General features: G+C 34.7%; 1 protein-coding gene and 2 long non-coding RNA genes across 3 annotated transcripts in view; 1 reads left to right on the forward strand and 2 right to left on the reverse strand.

The window, feature by feature from the left end:
• Positions 1 to 15: 15 nt before the first annotated feature.
• Positions 16 to 4,296, reverse strand: LOC121726284. The gene is made up of 2 exons (XR_006035513.1): positions 3,441 to 4,296; positions 16 to 1,136 (listed from the first exon to the last, which is right to left on the reverse strand). It is a non-coding gene; the product is annotated as an uncharacterized LOC121726284 (long non-coding RNA).
• Positions 4,297 to 4,684: 388 nt separating this feature from the next.
• The window catches only part of LOC121726282 (cell growth regulator with RING finger domain protein 1-like), a 47,757-nt gene continuing 30,232 nt past the window's right edge, over positions 4,685 to 22,209 (reverse strand). The window contains exons 6-7 of the mRNA XM_042113574.1: positions 20,298 to 20,463; positions 4,685 to 5,797 (exon numbers count right to left, since the gene is read on the reverse strand). Of these exons, the coding sequence (XP_041969508.1) occupies positions 5,658 to 5,797; positions 20,298 to 20,463 (306 nt within the window). The 3' untranslated portion in view covers positions 4,685 to 5,657. The remainder of the gene's footprint in view (positions 5,798 to 20,297; positions 20,464 to 22,209) is intronic.
• LOC121726286 lies at positions 5,155 to 22,124 on the forward strand. Its single transcript, XR_006035515.1, has 3 exons — positions 5,155 to 5,168; positions 10,646 to 10,649; positions 22,040 to 22,124. It is a non-coding gene; the product is annotated as an uncharacterized LOC121726286 (long non-coding RNA).

A 22,209-nucleotide genomic window follows, 5' to 3' on the forward strand; every position in this document is an offset into this window, starting at 1 on the left:
AAAATAAACATATGGAAAGTAAAACTAAACATTTTATTAATAAATCTGCTAATATATTACATTAAATTTTATAAATAATACAGTCTCTATCTGCTATTACATCTACGTTACAGATGAATCACACAATATGTATTCACAACTACCCTCAGTATGTACAGTATACACGGCTAACTCACAAAACATTATCACAGATACATATCTTGCCCCACACAAATTGCTCATTTTCTCATTTAACTCAAACATCATATTTTATCATAACACGAAAGTTTAAATTATTTTAACGATAAAATAAGAAAAATATCCTTACATCGAAAGACTACAACAGAATTTCACTATGTATAAAAAATATGTATTTGACTTATCTCGCATATTATGTTAACACCGTATGTTGCCAGTAAACAAAATACATTTTCTCATCTAAGACTATTTCGTAGCGGTCGTAATTTTGCCTCTATAATGCAGATCGATCGATCGATCGAGAATCGAGTGCAGCGCTATTACGACAGAATATTACCGTTATGATAAAATAAGTACTAAATAGTAAAATAATTACCACAATAGGAAAAGGTTTGTTGTTAGTGATAAAAACTTGTCGAGGAAGACGTTTTAGGAATTATAGTAAGGATTATTACGAGTACATAAATAATAACTAAAGCGAAGCCTCTTGTTTCATTTAAATTTACACATTAAAAAATAATTGTACCTCTTATACTTTTAGAGATTTCTAGCAGTGGCAGCGCAAGGCAAAAACTTAATTTGACCCAGCATTAAAAACAAGCTATTTTTGTCAATTTTTCGTTTTTGGTCCACTCTCTTGGAGTCCAAACATTGATTCGCTATTGGTCAAGTATAATGTTAATGGAGTAATCATCTAACAAAAAAATATTTTCTTTAGTCAATAAGGTTAAGTTTTTTTACGAAAATGTGACCACAGAGTGAAGATCTACTTAAAATGTACACTACAGCTTATGATACAACGTTCAGTCAATGATTCAATTATTAACCTACATACAATATCGAGTACATGGCTTTTAGTTATGGGCCATTAACCAAAAAACGCGTTGATTGTGCGTTTTATACTCTGTTGACAACTACAGTCCATAGAGTATAAATTGCCTATGGACAGTGACATTTATCTATACTAATATTATAAATGCGAAAGTATCTCTGTCTGTCTGTCTGTCTGTCTGTCTGTCTGTCTGTCTGTCTCGCTTTCACGCCAAAACTACTGAACCGATTGCAATGAAATTTTGTACACAGTTATTCTAGAGTCTGAGAAAGGACATAGGCTACATTTTGATGTGGGAAAATATCTTATTTCCATGAAAATATCGATGAAAATTTATTCGCATTGCGCAGGCCAGCGCTCATCCCGGGGGTCCTGGGTTCGAGTCCCGCAGGCGGAACAAGTTTTCAATGTTCCTGGGTCTTGGATGTGTATTAAAATAATATTTCAAAAATCTTAAATATATTTTATGTATAATATTATAAAAAATCCAGAAATATATCGATGCAATTTAGTTCTAATACGATTCAACAGATGGCGTTTTATTTTATTTTAGTTCTAATACGATTCAACAGATGGCGTTTTATTTTTTACTTAAATATATTTTATGTATCTATACTTCTATACTAATCCATACTAATATTATAAATGCGAAAGTATCTCTGTCTGTCTGTCTGTCTGTCTGTCTGTCTCACTTTCACGCCAAAAACTAATATTATAAATGCGAAAGTATCTCTGTCTGTCTGTCTGTCTGTCTGTCTGTCTCGCTTTCACGCCAAAACTACTGAACCGATTGCAATGAAATTTTGTACACAGTTATTCTAGAGTCTGAGAAAGGACATAGGCTACATTTTGTTGTGGGAAAATATCTTATTTCCATGAAAATATCGATGAAAATGAATTCGCATTGCGCGTGGCCAGCGCTCATCCCGGGGGTCCTGGGTTCGAGTCCCGCAGGCGGAACAAAAAGTTTTCAATGTACCTGAGTCTTGGATGTGTATTAAAATAATATTTCAAAAATCTTAAATATATTTTATGTATAATATTATAAAAAATCCAGAAATATATCGACGCGATGCAATGAACATTTTAGTTCTAATACGATTCAACAGATGGCGCTTTTTTTTACTTCGTTGGAACATAAAACTAATCATACTTATTAGTTATTATGTTTTTGTTTATAGTTTTTAATACGTTAGAATATTTTGTTTAATAATATTATCACTTGCTATAATAAAAATCAATCTATCTTATCTTATAGAACTCCTACTGCATTTCTAAGGAGTTCGAGTGTGTTGTGTTGGCCTATATTCCATCCAGAAAATATATCAATGCAATCAACATTTTAATTCTAATATATGAAAACAGATGGCGCTTTATTTTTTACTTCATTATTATAACAGAACTAATCATACGGTACCTACTTTATTATATATTATTGTTTTTATTCATAACTAGCTGTTGCCCGCGACTTCGTCCGCGTGGACTTTAGTTTATAGCGCGCGGTGTCAACAAAATTTGTGTCAAATTTAAAAACTTTTTAAAACCCTGGTAAGTGGTACCCCTCTTAGGGCCGCGCTACACCGGAATGGCAGCGCTGAAAGTGCTCGCCTCGCCGCTGCCATTCCGGTGTAGCGCGGCCCTTAATTAATCAAAATACCCAAAAGCAGCTGTGCAGTGTGCACATAATCTGTACTAATATTATGAATGCGAAAGTATCTCTGTCTGTCTGTCTGTCAGTCTCGCTTTCACGCCAAACGCCAAAACTACCGAACCGATTGTAATGAAATTTTGTATACTGATAGTCTAAAGCCTGAGAAAGGACATAGGCTACTTTTTTACTGGAAAAAAGGGTTGTAAGGGTCGTAAATTTGTTCAAAAAATTCATAATAGATGGCGCCGTGCGTCTTCTACATCGCGCTAGCAAAAGTCTTTCTATAAGAGGTGGTATCATCCTACATTTAAGTCTCGATTTTTTTCGATTGTTATATCTATTCTACGGTATTAAATAACTCAGTACTTTATCTGTGCAGGCAGTGACGTAACCTTAAGACCAAATTTCACCAACGACTGTTAAAGTTAATGCTCGAATTAGTATCACGTTAGCTGTTTTGTTTTTCATATGAATGAAAGAGAAGACAGGATATTTTAACAAGCTGTTAACACTAACAGACGTTGGTGAAATTGGGGCTAAACCTATCAATGATAAATAGTTTATGGGTAAAGTTCTGTAATTGGGGGGCTAAATAAGCTTTAAAATTTGGCATAATATATAAAGTTTAACATACAAAAATGAAGTACTTATTGTTTGCACACTGCACAGCTGTATTGATTTAAGGGGTACCAGGGTTTTTTTTATAAAAGCTTTTGACACCAATTTTGTTGACATCGCGCGCTATAAACTGAAGTCCACGCGGACGAAGTCGCGGGCAACAGCTAGTAATATATGTATGAGACTCGATCTGACGTATATTTACAACCAACCGCCAGCGAGCGCGTACGCAAATTCACGCGACTTTTTTTTCAAGTCTACGATAGTAGATCTAAGCTTTTTAAGATGCCTTGAATTTTTATCTTTATCGCTGTCTTTATAATCATTACACTTTATTAACCGACTTCCAAAAAGGAGGAGGTTATATTTGTATTAAACTAACGAAATGTTCATAAAATAAATATCTAATTAAGATGTACATTTTGGTATGATTGGCAGTATAAAATGGAATATACGTTACTAATTTACAAATAAAAAGTACAGGCAAGATGTTTTTCATATTTGTAACTATGTATTACTTCTGTAACTCAATATTACAATAACTATCACCTCATGTTTTCTATTTTTGTTCGCATGTGATGCAACTGTGGTATTTTTCATTTATTTTAATATAATTATTTCGATTTAGTTTTAAAAACTTATATTATATTCTGGTTTATTAGATAAATCATTCGGAAAATTGTAAGGCAGAAACGTTTTGTACTGTTTGTAAACAATAATTAAAAGTTGTATCTTGTAAGGCTTTGACGAGATCAAATTTAGACTCAATTGAAATATTTGCTTCCGAAATGATTGTCGCAACTTGGTTCACAACAGCTGTCAATTTATAAGACATTGGCATTAGTACCAATTTTGGCCAGGTGCCAAAATACCATTGTAGGACCTTAAACGACGCACGTATGAATATGAAGCAGTACAAAGTAAACTATAATTTCATTCGCGACTGTATCTAAAGCGTAATGGGGATTGTCCATTTTTTTTTAAATTTTGCTCATTACAAAAACATTTCGAGGAATAAGGTCAGTGATCGTTTTTCTGTATATAAACGAAAAAAATACCCATTAGTTACTTATATTTTTGAACACATATTATGTTTAACCTTAGTTTGACCTTCAATGGCGTTAAATTAGCAATAAATTCGACCAACATTACGTTTCGAACTTTTGGTAAGCTTCTCGTATCAACTTTCACATAATGAGAACTTGCATTTGACGAACCAGCCTTTATAAATAAGATTGAAAGGAAATTTAAAACATACTGCAGAGGTCGATTCGCCGCCGATGATGACGTCAGAGCGAAACTTTAAAAATTTGTTGAGAAAAAACTAGCCAATGAATTTCAAAATTATTTAATTTATATTCTTAAAATACCCTATTTTAACGAAAAAAAATATATAAAAAGTACATGTGATTTTTTTTGGACAATGCCCATTAATTATTATCATCATACTGTGACACATTTGTATACTTTGTAATGTCATATACTCTGTGACTGTACCATGTTCCTATGACGAATTTGTTATGCGGCGTACTTAAATAACCCGTGAAACGGCGCAAAGCGTGCTTAAGACGTTCAGTTTAAATAATATTTAATTAAATCTTTGTGTTAATGGGAAATCTAATACAAGTTTATTGCATTTTTATAATTGTCATCATGATATTAACAAATCAAGATTATGTTTGGGTAAATCGCATAAAATATCGTCGTTTACGTGTTATTTTTCACGTGTTATTATAGAACAGGCGCATACATGCTAGGTTTGTTAAAATGCGACACCTACTTTAGACCTGGGCCTGTTTTACATACTTCTAAGTGAGCGAAAGAATATTCGGCAGTTTTGTCTTTTTCTATCTTTGTCAAGTGATAGAGATAAAACTCAGAGATATCAGTGTTCGCCAGTTATATTTGTTTCAATTTAGATTCGGTTTTGTCTCAAGCCCTTCTCTATAACAAGTTATACAAGCAATACAACCTGCATATATTTTATCAACGTACTTCGAGACGTGTACTTACTCCAGTATTTATCTTGCTACACGCGTAACGTTAAAACCGTACAGTTCGGCCACAGTGTTTATTATATTTTACAAAGAACATTGGCGCATTTTTATACTACATGGGTCTAAATATATGCAGTAATAATCTTTGCTTGGACACGCTATCACACGAACAACTGAACCAATTTTGTCGACACTTGGCACATATATAATAATAGACCATCAAAAGGGATAGGCTACTTAACGAATAAATGTACGGTTTCCCGTTTATTTTGCGTGTAAGATGTCACACACAGCTCATAGCTATATGTACGTCTTCATACTACCTGCGGGCAGTATGAAGATATAACATGTGTACGGCCAAACTGCACAGTTGTACCGTTGTCTAGTGGTAGTGGAAGAGGTTGAGTATTCGCCTGTTGATGGGGTAGTGCTGTTTGATGTCGGCGCCGTCGTCGCCCTCGTTGCGGATGCAGAAGTAGCTGTTGATGGCGCTGCGGCAGATCGGACACTTGTCCAGTTTAGCTGGAAAGATAATTAAAATACAATGTATTTGGAGACCTTAACATGAAAAAGTTGAAAACAAGTATGTACAGGAAATGGGTAAGGTTTTTTTACTTTATGGTTTTATGTCAACCTAGATTAGGGCTTTTCGCTTATCAAACAATAAGAGTGCGAAGAAAGAAGCATAATAATGTAAACCAAATTATATTTAGCCAATCATTCTGTAAAAATTTAAACCAGACGTAGTGACAGTTTTTAGTGCAAAACTGCCCCCCTTAATGTCTGCTCGTTCACACCGTTACAAGACGACGCGCGACGCCGCGCTGCGATTAACATAATATTTACGATTTATGATGAATGAAATGTAAAATTATTGCCTATTGGCTATTACATTGTAATAGCCCTGCCATTCGGGGCGTTTGAGATAATTTTCTTCTCATCGACCCTCAGTATTAAATTTTCCTGTCTATGTGTCCTCGTAGGGATCAATAAATCGATGATCACATTATGGAGGTCTCGTGTCCTCCGCGGTGGACATTATCTCCAAACGTGGCGGAGGTCGGGGCGCGGCATTGTGCACGCGATCGGATGTGCGCGACGTGCGGGGAATATCTTATGGGGATGTCGTTGGTTATAAGCGGTAGCGGTATAATGTGATAGACCGCTGTGCGGAAATATAAGCGAGAGATACGAACTTATGTTAGACTACTGATGAGGTATTGGGTAATATCGCTCTACCATACATTATTTTTAACCTATTTCTGCATAAGAAAAAGACTTTAACGAATACCAGCTTGCGTAAAGAATTATTATTTCTACTTAGTTTTTATAATCTGTAAAGTAATAAATAACAATTATTTTTTTATTTTATTTTATTCAGAAAACTAACAGCTTGCAAACAATTTCAGTAAAGATACAATTATAAAAACATAGAGCCGATTATAAAGTTTTCACAAATAAAAGTAAAGTAAAGCAATCATAGATAACATGCACAGTTGTAAATCTAGTGACTTGATCGTAAAAATAAGCATATAGAACAACAATAATAATTAACAACAAACAATTTAACTTAATTTAAATACGTACTACACATCATCACTCACAAAACGCACTAATTAAGTACCTTTCGAAACCACTCAATATGATAAAATATGCAACAACACTCGTTCTTTGTATTTAAAAAACTCATTTGACAAGAGCCTACAAATCTCGGATGTTTTTAGTTTAAAAATGTCTTCGATATCTCTACCTGAGTAGAAACTATTAAAAAGTGCACTAGCTCTACAAACAAAAGAATTACGGCGGTAGAATGTTTTAAAAGGTGGAACATGAAACGGTACGTAATTACGGAAGTATCTGCTAGGGACATTCAAATTAAATTTTGATAATAAATCAGGGGCATCAATGGCATTGTTAATGATTTTACAAAAATATACTAAATCTGAAATGTCTCTGCGAAGACATAAGGGAAGGAAGTGAAATTTATTACACCTTGCCTCATATTTAGGAAGGTTAAGGTGGCACTTAAACTAAAGAAACCTTAGAAAGCGTTTCTGGATTGATTCAATTCTATTTTTATAGATATCTTAGGAAGGATTCCAAACCTCGGAACCGTACTCCAGGATACTTCGTACATATGAGCAATATAAAATTTTGATGGCTTTAATAGACTAAAAATGAGTACTAGATCTGATTACAAATCCGAGTGCTTTAGATGCTTTATTTACTATATAATTTACTTGTTCATCAAATAGTAATCTAGAGTCCACTATAATTCCGAGGTCCCTCATAGAATTTTTAAGGGTTATTTCCTTGTTTTATTTTATTTATTAGTAAGTAATGTTGTTAGTAATATTGTTAGATGTCAACACTAAAATTGTAACATTTAGGAGTTCCTTGTGATAAACTACAATTCTACAGTCTACATTTCTTCGTTACAATCTAAAATAAATAATAATATAACAATAAAACGGTCGGCCCGCAGCCGTGGTCACACTCGCTCATTGTCATTGCTTCTCTCAATGCAGATCATCGGCGGCGCACACCGCCTGAATACTGACGCGCACATTTCGATTCATACCGCGGTTAATCTATGTGTATTATCTTAGCGGTTCTAGATGTTACTTTTTTTTTTTTTTTTTTTTTTTAATTTATTCATGACTATGGATACATGTCCTTCAGTCGTACACATTATGATTATAGTACAATGAACTTTGTGTTGAATTAAAATACAATGAATTCAATATGTAAAATGAAATGAAATATGAATAACAAAAAGAAAACCATGAAAAACTGAAAGATACATTTCACATTTCTAAGACTCTCATAAAAGCTTAAATTAAAAAAAAAACTAAAACCAGTGACACATGACATCTATCAAAACAACTGACATTTATGAAAAACGTTACAAAAGTCAAAACACAAACTTAACCTAACCATAACTTACATAATATCTAGCCTTATCATTAAATTTTCTGTACAGTATTTACAATATATTTGAAAACAGAGTTAAAGAAAAGAGAATTTGCCAATAGGTCTTGACTGTGGCGGGGGACACTTAAAGAGTTCTCTTCAGCAATAACCTTGATCGTATCAACAAATATGGTTCTTTGTATGGCAAAGACTGGACACTTAAAAAGCACGTGATCTATGTCTGCATTTTCTTCCAAACAATGTGTACAGGTACTATTGTCTATTACATTTATTTTTCTAAGATGTGATGGGACCAGGCAATGACCAAAGCGCAAACGATTAATTGTTGTTATTAATTTCCTGTTCACATAAACTATCTTGTTGTACCATGGTATCGTCGGTATGTCTTTTTGAATTTCTGCGTACCATTTTCCTTTAGTTTCTATTATCTTCGCCCAATAGTCTTTCCATAAACTTTTAATTGAACTTGTAATTTGTGGGTATAAATCAGTAAATGGTACTTTAAAACTTTCTGAAAGATCTACATCGTGTTCCCTACGGGTCACCTGGTCTACAATTTCATTGCCTAATATGCCACTGTGGGAGGGAACCCAAACTAGTTCTATGTTCTTTTCCACCAATTTTGTTAACATATATTTAATTCTAAATATAATATAATTTTGTTTAAAAGACATACTTTGGTTACTTAAACTATATAATACACTTTTAGAATCAGTAATTATTAAAATATTTACACTATTTACATCAGTAAAGACATATTTTAAAGCAGCTAATATAGCCCAGGCCTCTGCTGTAAAAATACTGCAACTTTGTGGTATTTTAAAACATTTACTTAACTTACATTGTGGGTCATAGTATGCAGCTTTAACTTCCTCACTTTTGGAACCATCTGTATATATTGTGTAAAAATCTCTCTTATCCTGTAGAAATTGTAAAAAGTCAAATTTATTTGTAACGGAATCTAAATGACACTTAATATTAAAAATTGTAGTTTCATATGAATATTGATAAATTGGCCACTTGTTACTAGTGTACATATTTTTAGAGTAATTTTTTGTTAATAACATAATTCTTGGAATTTCAGGTAAAGAAGCAGAAATGAGATCATTAGATGTGATAGTTGGCGAAGCTGACTGTACAATATCTATAGGATGCAACAATTTCTTCACTAAAAAATTGTTATTACAGGATAACTCTTTAAGACAAAATCTCTCAGCCGATTGTAAACGACGCAAGGACAATGGAGGTATACAATTTTCAATTTCCATAGACACAATAGGGGTGCTACGCATGGCACCACTTATTATTCTTAAACCTATATTCTGTATCACATCTAATTTTCTAAGTAATGTTATACTTGCATTCATGTAAGCTAATGAACTGTAATCAAAATGACTTCTGACTATGCTTTTGTACAACATATTAAGAGTTTTTGGGTCAGAACCCCAAAATGTTCCTGCCAAACTTCTCATTACATTTATGCTTCTCATAGCATTCTGACATACATAGTTAATGTGTTTATCAAATTTAAGTTTATTATCCACAATAACTCCTAAGAATTTGTGGTGATTCACAATGGGAATTCTGTTGTTATTATAAACTATATTTACAGAATGTGCAGGTACATCTTTACTAAATATTAGCACTGAACTTTTCTCTGAACTTATTTCTAATTTTAAAATATTTTTATAATAATTTTGTAATTGAGCTAAGGCTCTATTTATAAGGTTGATAGCCATATTTAAGTTTTTATTTACACTGTACAAAAGCAAGTCGTCAGCAAATTGCAAAACTTTTACTCCAGGAATATTTACAAATTTAAGGATTTGAGATGTATAAAAATTATAAAATGATGGCGATGTTGTAGCCCCTTGCATTGTGCCTTTATTGGCCGTCTTAGGTCCATGCAATTTATTGTTGAATTTAACATAAACTTTTCTGTTACTTAAAAATTTATAAATCCATTTTAAAGTTTTCACGGGAAGCCCCAGTTCCTGTAAAACTTTAATTAACACTTCAATGTTGACACTATCAAAGGCAGCTTTTACATCTAAAAATACACATACAGCACTGCAGTGACTAAGTTTTGCCTTTTTTAAATCTTGTATAAATGATACAAAGCTTCCAGAACAGCTTTTTCCTTTCCTAAATCCAAACTGAATATCTGGTAAAATGTTTTGTGATTCAGCAAAATAATCTAATCTCATTTTTAACATGTTTTCAAAAAGCTTACCTAAACATGATGATAGGGAAATGGGCCTGTAGGAAGATGGGTTACTAGCTGGTTTATTTGGTTTTAAAATGGGAATGACACATTGAGTTTTCCATGACTCTGGTATGACTAAACCATCCCATAACCTATTATAAATCTTTAAAAGAATTTCTATGGCATTAGGGTGTAGTTTTTTAATTAAAATATATGGTATACTATCCAAGCCTGGTGTTGTGTCTTTTCTACTTTTTAAAGATATGTACAATTCGCTTAGTGTAAATGGCTTATTGAGAAATGAATTACTTTCATCTTCAATGGCTTGATCATAACTAGTTTTTAAATTGTTTTCATTTACCTGAGACTGATCTGAAATTTTATTTAAAAAGGATGGTACCCAATCATCATTTAAAAACCTATCATGGGAAGTACCTATTCTCTTGAATCTTTTAATATATCCCCATATTCTAGAGACTGGTGTCATTCTATGAAAACTACTACACAGATCTTGCCATGATTTAACCCTTTCATCCTTTAATGTTCTTTTCTTTTGAGCATCAATTTTTTTATAAGTAATAAAGTTATCAATGCTGGGCAAAGCTCTATAATTTTTTAAAGCTTCCTTGGACTTTCGAACTGCATCTTCACATTTTTGGTTCCACCAAGGAGCTGGTTTTCTTAATGGCTTCAAAACTGGCTTTGGATTTTGTTTTGGTACTGTTACTGATCTTAGATTACACAAAATACTGACAAAACTATTGTATAACTGAAGTGGTTCTAAATTATTATTATCTACATTTAATTCTGAAAAATATGTCTCTGATAACTTAAAATATTTATTCCAATCTGTTTTACTGTAAATATATTTTTCTTCCACAGGACGAACTTCATATATTGAAGGCTGTACATTAATAGTTACCTGAGTTGGATAGTGGTAGCTGCCCATTGGATCACTGTGGACAAGCCATTCGCAAAGAGGAGCTAAAGAAGGACTAACAAGAGCTAAATCAATTGCAGATGGATTTCTATTTGGTGCCTGAACTGTTGTGACACTGCCATCGTTCAATATGCACATGTCAAATTCATCTATGATGTTAAACAAACTGTTACCTCTGTTATTGTTCGAGTGGCATCCGAATAAAATATGGTGTGCATTAAAGTCTCCCATGATGAGACATGGTTTAGGAGTTTCAAGTAATACTTTTTTTAATTTATTTGTATCAAACCTGTTATTAGGTGGGCAGTACACACATAAAATGTGTATTGTTCCTATTGTAGTTTCTAAGGATATACAGATATTTTGAATACTTTCGTAAAAAGTTGTATTTACAATTTTATATTTGAGGTTTTGTTTAATGAGTATACCTACTCCATTATGTGAATTTAATGAATCTTTACGTATGAAATTATAAGGTGTAAAATCTGGAATTATACTTGAACTCTTAAGCCATGTTTCATTTAACAGACATATGTCTATATTATGATCAAAAAGAAATGTTTGTAATAAGGCTCTTTTATTCTGCAAGCTTTGTATATTAAATTGTGCTATTTTTAAATATGTATCCATTATGTGATTAAATTTGATAATAATATATCTTTAATTCTTTTATTTGTGACTGGAGTATTGTTATTACCGAGGATTACAAGAGACTTAACTAAGGCATTCATTATAATGTCATTATTCAAAATTTGTTCAACATTGAAAGTCGTTTTAGTATTACTAACAGAATGTACATTAGGTTTTGAAATAGCTGGAAAAGATTTAGGGTCAGTGAGCAACGGAACACTACTCACCACAGTGGCATAACTACGATTGAAATTCTCATATTTGGACTTCTTTTCCTGCATTTTCTTCTGTTTCACTGGACAGTCTCGCGAGATGGCCAAGTGATTTCCGCTACAATTGAGGCATACAATTTCTTCGACATCACATTCTTTGTATGAATGTTGTCCAGCGCATGAGGAGCACTTTTGTTCTCCTCTGCAAACTTTAGCAGAGTGGTTAAACTTGAGGCACTTGAAGCATTGTAGTAATGGTGGTATATATAAATGTACTGGATATCTAAACATTTGTATGTAGGCATACTGAGGTAAAGTTGTACCAGCGAATGTAACTGCAATTGTACCCAATGGAGTAAGTTTCCCTTCGACTTTCCTAAAAAATCTTTTAATAGAAATCACTTCTGTGTCGCATGTTATGTTTTTGTATATAGCTTCGTTGGACAGATCCTTAGGTACATACTTTATAACACCGGTAACCTCTGACTGGTGGGCCGGTACAAAGGCTTTCAGTTTATTTCTTAATAGAAAATGGTCTTGTTTAAGGAAATTATTCGCCGGTACGGGCTTTTTAAAAGTGACACCAACTTTGTAAGCGTTCACTCTATGCACTCCTATAATGCCCTTTACATTTTCCGTGAATAATTTTGTTAAAGCAATGGGATTTTTGTTTCCCAATTTTTCATTGTTTATCGATTCGACATAAACTACGCAATCACTAGTATAATTCTCTGGGAATTGTCTTTTATAGTTTATTTTTGTGTACATTCTATAATCCACTACACTATCGTCTAATTTTCTTTTCTTAGAAGTATCTGCGGGGGCCGGACCCCCGTCGCTATCTACACTCATCTTATTTATATTATTTATCACTATTGAAAAAGTACTATTTACAAATATATTACAGTAATACTACTGGAAAATAAATTTTATATAGCAGAGAAAATTTTAAAAACCCGCTCTTTTCGACTTCCCGCCAAAAAGTCCTAGATGTTACTTGTAATTATAGGGTTGCCAGGTCGCAAAACATATTAACCGGGCAAATCAGCCTATATACCGGACACTACTATTTAAGACTTTGCATCTTAACTTAGAGTGCGCGGCGTTCAGACATGCGCGTTTTCTGCTCGAGCGGTTTTTTTAATGTTTTTTTTAATAAGTGGACAAACGAGCAAACAGGTCACCTGATGGTAAGCAACTACCGTCGCCCATGAACACTCGCAACATCAGAAGAGCTGCAGGTGCGTTGACGGCCTTTTAAGAGGGAATACGCTCTCTTCTTGAAGGTTTGCAGATCGTATGGGTCCGGAAATACTGCTGGTGACAGTTCGTTGCAGAGTTTTACAGCGCGCGGCAGAAAGTTACGCGAAAAACGCACGGTGGAAGACTGCCACTCATCAAGATGATGAGGATGGTATGTTTTTCGCGTTGGACGATGGCGAAAAGTTGCAGGTGGTATGATTCCGAACAGTTCCTCAGAGCACTCCCTGTGATACAACCGATAGAGGAAGCAGATTGAAGCTACATCTCGGAGTAATTCCAAGGGGTCTAAGCTGTTTGAAACACTATGGCAGTCAACAATTCGAGCGGCCCTTCGTTGGATAGGATCCAGATCCAGTTGGATAGGAGCAGTTGGTATTTTGGCGCCCCTGCCCAGAGATGAGAACAATATTCCATATGAGGCCGAACCTGCGCCTTGTAGAGTTGTAGGCGTTGGTCCGGACTGAAGTATTGTCTCGCTCTGTTAAGAACACCAAGCTTCTGCGAGGCTAACTTCGCCTTACCCTCTAGATGATATCGGAACTGGACTGGACTCGATATGTTGACGCCAAGTATCTCAATGCTAGGGGAGATGGTTAAAGATGTGCCCTCAAAACGAGGATATACGACCATTGGTGACTTTCTAGTGGTGAACGCGCAGACTTTTGTCTTAGCGGGGTTAAATTGGACTAAGTTACGTCGACCCCAGAGACTTTATCCAATGAATTCTCTATTTTAGACACAAGTTCGTTTCGACTCTCTATAGCTTTGTCCACACTGTGCCTTTTTCTGTTCGTCAAGGGCATGCGTTATAGCGCAGTCAACAGCGAACGTGAGGCATGCCCGTGACGTATGCCCTCTGACGGCTCTGACCGTATCCAAAACTTCAAAAATGACAATATTGGCGTTGCGTTCCTTGACGCATTCAATTATTGAATGCGCCAATATGAAAGTTAGTGACGAAAATTTAAGATGAAAGTGCACAGTGTGGACATAGCTAATGACATTAAGCCGAGAAATATTTGGGGAGACGCTATATACAGCATCACCTGTACTATCATCTGCATAGCAATGAATGCCGTTGGTCTGTAACATGTCATTGATATGCAGTATGAATAGGGTAGGCGATAGCACACAGCCCTGAGGGACACCAGCATCAACAGACTGAGTTTCCGAGCATTCGCCGTCAACTACGACCTTTATGCTTCTATCTGCTAAGAAACTGGTGACCCACTTGCATAGTTTCTCGGGCAGCCCGTATGATGGAATCTTTGATAGCAGCGCTTTTTGCCAAACCCGATCAAAGGCCTTCGCTATGTCTAAACCACGGAGCTAATACTAAGAGGAGGTGTTGTAATCAAGTTTCCTTATGAAACGACGCGTGACAATTTGCGGGTGAGGGGGTGTCAAGCTCCGCCCACTTCTCAATATTTCATCTATCGGCTAAAAGCCAAACTACTAGCTTAGGTCGATGTTGATGTTACTACGTAGTTCAACTATCTTACACCAGATGTCATTCTGTCTTGAATATTATGGGACGTACTACGGCCCTGGATATTTTTTACGTGTCAAATAGTTATCATAGGTGACGACAGATGGCGGTTTATAAGTAATATCATAATAAAAGCTATATAATCACGGTTTTAGCTATTAAATGTGTTTAAGACTAAGTGTATAACGGTTTTCAGTATTCAAGTATGATTATTGTAATAAACTTATGCGAAATTATACGCATTTACGTCTGTATTATCTTTCAAAGGTTTGGTCACCTAGTGTCAAATAGTATAATTAACGCTGAAAGCTGAAATGTTCTAGAACTTTTATATTTAAATTACATTTAAAATTATTTCCAAATGAAATGTGATGGTATTTATATTATCAGAACGTCTGTCTGAGTGTTTTCGACATTGTAAAACACAAAATTTCATCCTTTCCTTGTTAAAAACGCAGAAAACACCAATTTATTGGGATTCTTGTTACGTGTGCACCTGACAAACGCTGAAAGTGTACTGACTTAAGCCCCGCCCACAATGATGACGTCAGGACCTAGTTGAAAATCACAGTGCACAGTTGCTTAGGCCAGCTCCTCTTTGTATTAGCTCCGTGGTCTAAACTAACAGCCAATGCCTCTTCCTTCGACTCAATTGCCTGAGCCCAACGATGAGTACGCCAAGAGATCACCAGCCAGGCGACCCTTACGGAAACCGTACTGTTTGTAGCTTAGTAATCCCTGGCCGTCCAAGTATCGAAGAAGCTGGCTATTGATAATGGATTTCATTGTCTTCGAGAAGGAAGGAAGGAATGGAAGGAATCAGCACGCGTCGAGTCTTTTCCCAAACGCTATAGCAATTTGGATCTGCGCGAGCTGAAAACGCGCGCGTCTGAACGCGCCCTTAACTGAGTATAATATTTAAATATTAATCCAATCAAAAAACCTGACTATGTCGTATTTATTCAATGCCTCGCAACTCTTCTTGCAGACTCTAGGTATATTCTACATTTTCCCTCTTACTAATAAATTATATAATATTGTATGCAGTGCACAGTGCAGCGTGTCCACGGTTCGCTGCCTTTATTTGCCATATGCCAGATAAAGTCAAGTAGACCTCGTAAAGTAATTGGGTGTAAAAATTTAAAATATATTTATTACACGTGTCAAACATTAGCGATTCTATAGTATGTCAAAAAAGTAAAGAAATTAAAAAGTGGCAACATCGTAGTGTCATTTCCCTTTCAAATCAATCTAAGAAAAAAGGGATGACACTACGATGTTGCCACTTTTTAATTTCTTCACTTTTTTGACAGACTATAATATTATGTCGGTATTATGTATATTATGACATGGAGACGTGTAATTAGGTGAAAGGGCATTTTCAAAAAAACGTGTACCCTTGCAAAAATATGTCTATATTTTTTAAGGTCATTTATTTACCTTTATTTGAATGTCATATACAAGGAAAAATATTGAACTAATGGAATAAGTTAAAAAGAACGCTGAAAACGTTATATTATTCTGATATTATTGAAACAAAATCGAATTTTCGACGAAACGGATTCCGTTGTGCGACTAAATGTAAAATATAATTTAATACAAAAAAATACAGCAATAAATGGATTTCTTCGTTAATTTAATCTAGTGAAATGCATATTTAATTGTTTATTAAAAAAAATTTGATAATTTCAAGGATCAACAAGAGTAGCAATTATTTTTAATCCATAGTGTGACTATGTGACCTACCCACTAGGTTATTTTTCATTTTTTTACATGAGTAAGTAATATTTAACATATATAAAGAAGTTTTTATAACACAAAAACCTTTTATTTAAACATTTTTATTGTTGCACTACTTATAAAAGTAAAAAATTCTTTGATTTCATAGATTTAACTTTATTAATTAGAGGGACGAACATCTCATAATCATAAAGATGTGTTCACATGTCTACGAATTCCTAAGTTATTAATGACATCGGATTATATGCACGATCAAAGTGCCGAAATATCCATGCAAATATGCACGAAAAATGGTCGAAATATGCACAAAATATGCACAATCAAAAGTCACTTAATATTAAAATTTATTATTTTTTTTAAGACTTTTCCGGTAGTGACATTAATAAAAGCGCCAATTTTTATAATTTCATAAAATCAAGGATCTTTAATTTCTTGAAATAAAGACTTTTTATTTATTTATTATACGCCAATAATAATTTTCTACCAACATTTTCCGATTGCAATCTTAATGCCCATGGAAGTTAAACTACCGAAATATGCACTATCAACGAAAAATTGCCAAAATATGCACTATCGCCTAAAAAGTGACATTATATGCATTTGCATATGCAAGTATGCAAATGCATATAATCTGATGTCTAGTTATTATAAATCTGCAAATATCAACGACACAAAATGATTTTCAACTTTACTGATAGAAAAGTAGTGGAAATAAAATCAAAATTATTAAATAAAACTTTTAGGTACTTAAATTTTAAATAGTATATTTGTTATTGTTAAGTAAAGTCGACGCCTTTATAATTTGGCTATAGCGATATCGATTTTTCTCAGCAATGACTAAAGCTAAGAAATTAAAGTTCATTGTCAGTATTTAATCAATCAATCAAAAGTCACTTAATATTAAAATTTATTATTTTTTTTAAGACTTTTCCGGTAGTGACATTAATAAAAGCGCCGATTTTTATAATTTCATAAAATCAAAATATTTAATTTCTTGAAATAAAGCCTTTTTAGTTTTTATTTATTTATTATACGCCAATAATAATTGTCTACCAACATTTTCCGATTGCCATCTTAATGCCCATAGAAGGTAAACTACCGAAATATGCAAAATTGCCAAAATATGCACTATCGCCTAAAAAGTGACATTATAATATGCATTTGCATATGCAAGTATGCAAATGCATATAATCCGATGTCTAGTTATTATAAATCTAAAAATATCAATGACACAAAATGATTTTCAACTTTACTGATAGAAAAGTAGTGGAAATAAAATCAAAATTATTTAAAAAAATAAAACTTTTAGGTACTTAAATTTTAAATATTTGTTATTGTTAAGTAAAGGCGACGCCTTGATAATTTGATAATTTGGCTGTAGCGATATCGATTTTTCAATGACTAAAGCTAAGAAATTAAAGTTCATTGTCAGTATTTATCATGTCTTTGTCTTTGATTTACCCATAGCATAACACGATTGGTCAACTTTTATAACACAGAATAATCAATCAAAGAGACCTGTGTAAAAAAAAAGGATTCCTATTTTTCCAACAGAGGAGAGTGATTTAAGCTTCCAAAAATGTACATGGATTGGTTCAAGCATACACTTTAATTTGCCCATAGCTTATATGAAATGTATTTATGGTTTTTAAATTACGCGACAAAACTATTTTGTCGCTTACGCCCTTTCCATTTTTTGCTGTTCCATTGCTTGTTTTCTGTGAGAGGCCGGGCCGGCCTTTCATAGAAAACTAGCAATCTAAAACATATCCAAAACGGTTTTTTACTTTAACGCGGCGTCACCTTAACACATAAGTACCTAATAAAAAATATATTTGTACGTTAATCGTACCAGTTTAAAAATCACCAATTTTCTTAATAAAATCTGTGAATAAAAAAATAATTTATTTAAAATGTGAACTAAGCCTTATGCTTTCCGCCTGTTGTGACTTGTCCGTTCCATTATATGTGACCATACGAAAAGTCACAAGTCGGAAGTCACGTAATATTACTTTCTTTTACTTTTAAAGTGTTTGTAAATAACCGATAATAGTTATCACAATTTCATTTTTTTTACTAAATACTAAGCTAATTTTGCAACGTGTTAACAGTAAAAACAGTTGGAGAAAGTATAATAATGCTTACAAAATATGGTCACTTATCTGAACAAATAAACCGTTCCTGAAGAACCACCCAACCTGCGTCCGCGTCTTGTAGCAGATTTTTAACTACTAAATTCAAATTGAAGTTTCTCGATGTACAATGAAATATAGTGCTATCATTTAGTGCCGAAAATATTTTTGTAGTATGTTTATAAAACTAAAAAAAACGGTCACTAAACCGAACATTCCGGCCGGGTTGTTTTTTCATGATTATAATTTTAATTAATTTGTAGTTAAATTATGTTAGATTTTTCAATAACAAGACATTCAATTGATACATTAAGTATTTAAGAATCTAACATATGTTTTTAAGTAACTTACTTTAAGAAAAAAAAATAGTTATTAAAGATTTTGTTACAACTTCTGGGAAGGGGACAGGTGAATTTAATAGGTTTCGGTACTTAAAAACCCTTATAAATCTCATACTAAATAAAATTTTATACAAACGTGAATGTATTTTAATAAAAGAAAACTTGTTTTTGCTCCTACATTAAAATTACAAAATGTTAGTATGTAATTTTTTACAAATAATCTGTAGCGAAGTCAAGGGACAAGGTAAAAACCAGGGGTACACATTTTTTTGAAAATGCCCGAAAACGAAAATAGCAGGATATTATTATAATATGTGACTAATGTGACTTAGAAATATTTAGTTGAAGGCATGACAGGTATGTGACTAATGTACGTAAATTAACAAAAACAACAACAACTTTGTTTTTGTGATTTTTATGATTTTTTGTACTTACAAATTACAATAGGTATCTAATTATAATATGGAGATGTATGGAGCGACCAAATCAAACGTTAGTAAACAATCTCCATTTTACATCACTCCAAATAGGTGTTGTACGTTAACGTAGTATTGTTAAATACTAGCCCTAGTAGACAAGTGGCATGCGATTATCGTAAACGCTAACAAAATGTATGCGATTTGACATAAGTCATCGCTTCGCTAGCGAATACTAATATCAAATCCCATACATTTTGTTGGCGTTTACGATAATCGCTTGACACTTGTCTCTAGGCCCTGATTTGTTTTTACACAATGTGCGTATCAGTTTTTATAGACACTCATCAATATTGCAATGGACCCCTTATTTGTTTTTGCGGTTGGTATACTCACGCAGACATCGCGCGTTATGGCAGCTCCGCGCTACCCCAGCACTCCGCCCCCGACTCCGCCTTCGGCCCCGCCTCCCCCGACTCGGATACTTAATATCCATGTAGTAAAGCGCGATACTGACGAAGACATCGCGCGCACTGGCAGGCGTGTCGGCATAACAACAGCGCGTTGGGGAGCGGCGCACACGCGTACGCAGTACAGCGCCGCGCTCCCCCCGCTCTCCACCCCACCTCCCCCGACGCGGTCTCCCCGCACTCCGTCTTCGCCTCCCCCGACTCGTATACATAATATCTAGGTAGTAAAGTGCGTCGTGCGATACTCACGTAGACATCGCGCGCACAGGCAGGCGTGTCGGCATGGCAGCAGCGCGCGGGAGAGCGGCGCGGCGGCGCACACGCAGCACAGCGCCGCGCCCGACAGCTCCGGGCTCCCCCCGCACTCCGCCCCCGACTCCGCCTCAGACCCCGCCTCCCCGGATACGTACAGTTGCTGGGAAAATAGAGGTTGATATATTAATATCGGTTTGAATAGAGAAACAATATAGACAGAAAATTTGCATAATGTGCTTCAACTCATGAGCTACTACATATTACACAATTTTAGTAAATAAACTTCAATTTATTCGAATCTACACTTGCGGCCGACGGACGCTTATTCACATGCATAATTTTTTTTTATTTTATTAAAGGTTCACAAAACTAGCCTAACACTTAAAATTTAACAAAATATTTGCTTATACTATATAATATAACAATTGTGTAAGACCTTCTTGATGTGAACACAGCATGCTAATATAAAATAATATTAAAATAGGATTGGCCACAATACCTACAGAGTTCCTGTCGACCTGCACCAAGTGCCTAGTCGATCAAGAACTCTGTCGATAGTACATCGCTTTCATTGCTTTAAACAAAAAATATATTCATAATTATAATAACATTACCCATTCTGCAATAGATGTAACTTTAAACAACGAAATGATGCGCTAAATATATCTATATCATTGCTGACTCTGTTATAAGCTGAACACATACGGTACAGTGGTGAGTGCTGACAGTAGTTGGTCCGAGATAAGGACAAACTAAAAGTTTTCATATTGTTCAGACGACTACCTGGTCGTGGGACAGCAAATTGCAATTTGTTCGTAAGGGAAGGGGCATCTAGCTTACCATTGACTATTTTGGATAAGTAGACTATATCAGCAATTAGTCGTCTATTTTCTAATGTTGTAAGTTTGAAATATTGTAGCCGGGACTCGTAAGAAGGTAATTTTTGACAAAGATTATGTGCATAAGAAATGTGGTACAAAAACTGTTTCTAAAGTTTTTCGATTCGAGCAATGTGTACTGCGTAAGATGGGCACCAAATTTGACAGCAATACTCGAGAATCGCTCTAACGTAGCAGTTGTAAATAATAATCGGAATCTCATAATCATTAAAGAATTTGGTTTGACGGATTACGAATCCAGCCAAACGAGTTCCTTTTTTAATTATAGCATCAATGTGAACCCGAAAATCTAATTTGCTGTCCAGCATTACACCCAGATCCCGAATGGTCGAGATCTCTGCAATCGCATCGTTCGATATATAATAAGTGGCAGCTATAGGATCTCTTTTACGTGTAAATTTAATGTGAAAGCACTTTGATGAGTTTAACAACATTCCGTTAGCAGAACACCAATGTTTTATTGCGTTTACATCATGTTGGAGAAGGATGATATCTCGGTGGTCGTTGATTTTTCTGTATACTTTGAGATCGTCTGCGAACATTTGGTATCCGGATGCAATAACAGAACACAAGTCGTTTACGTAGAACAGAAAGAAAAGAGGCCCTAGGTGTGAGCCCTGGGGAACGCCGCAAGGCACTACTTACATAATAGCGGGCTAAACGTTGACTCACTTGACTGTGACTAGCTATACAGTTTAATCGATGAAATCTGCAGCAGTGTTGTGCGTCGTACGTCCCTGCTGCACACACACTGTATGCGCTGACGCTGCACCGATCAGGCATTAAAAGTGCTTAATGGCTGTTTCTATGATCACAAGTCTTTTTCGCCGACATCAGCAGGGCGATTCACGATTCCCTTGCGACACGGATTCAGAAACTTTACCGTGCAGTCATTGGTCAATGCCTAGCGCGGCGAGCGTTTCCGAATCCGAGTCGAATTACGCATTGTGAAACAGGACCCAACATGAAATCCTTAAATTGTCTCCAAAAACGCGATGTCAGAGATA

Source organism: Aricia agestis, chromosome 4, assembly GCF_905147365.1.
Source record: "Aricia agestis chromosome 4, ilAriAges1.1, whole genome shotgun sequence".
In the NCBI taxonomy this organism is placed as follows: Eukaryota; Metazoa; Arthropoda; class Insecta; order Lepidoptera; family Lycaenidae; genus Aricia; species Aricia agestis.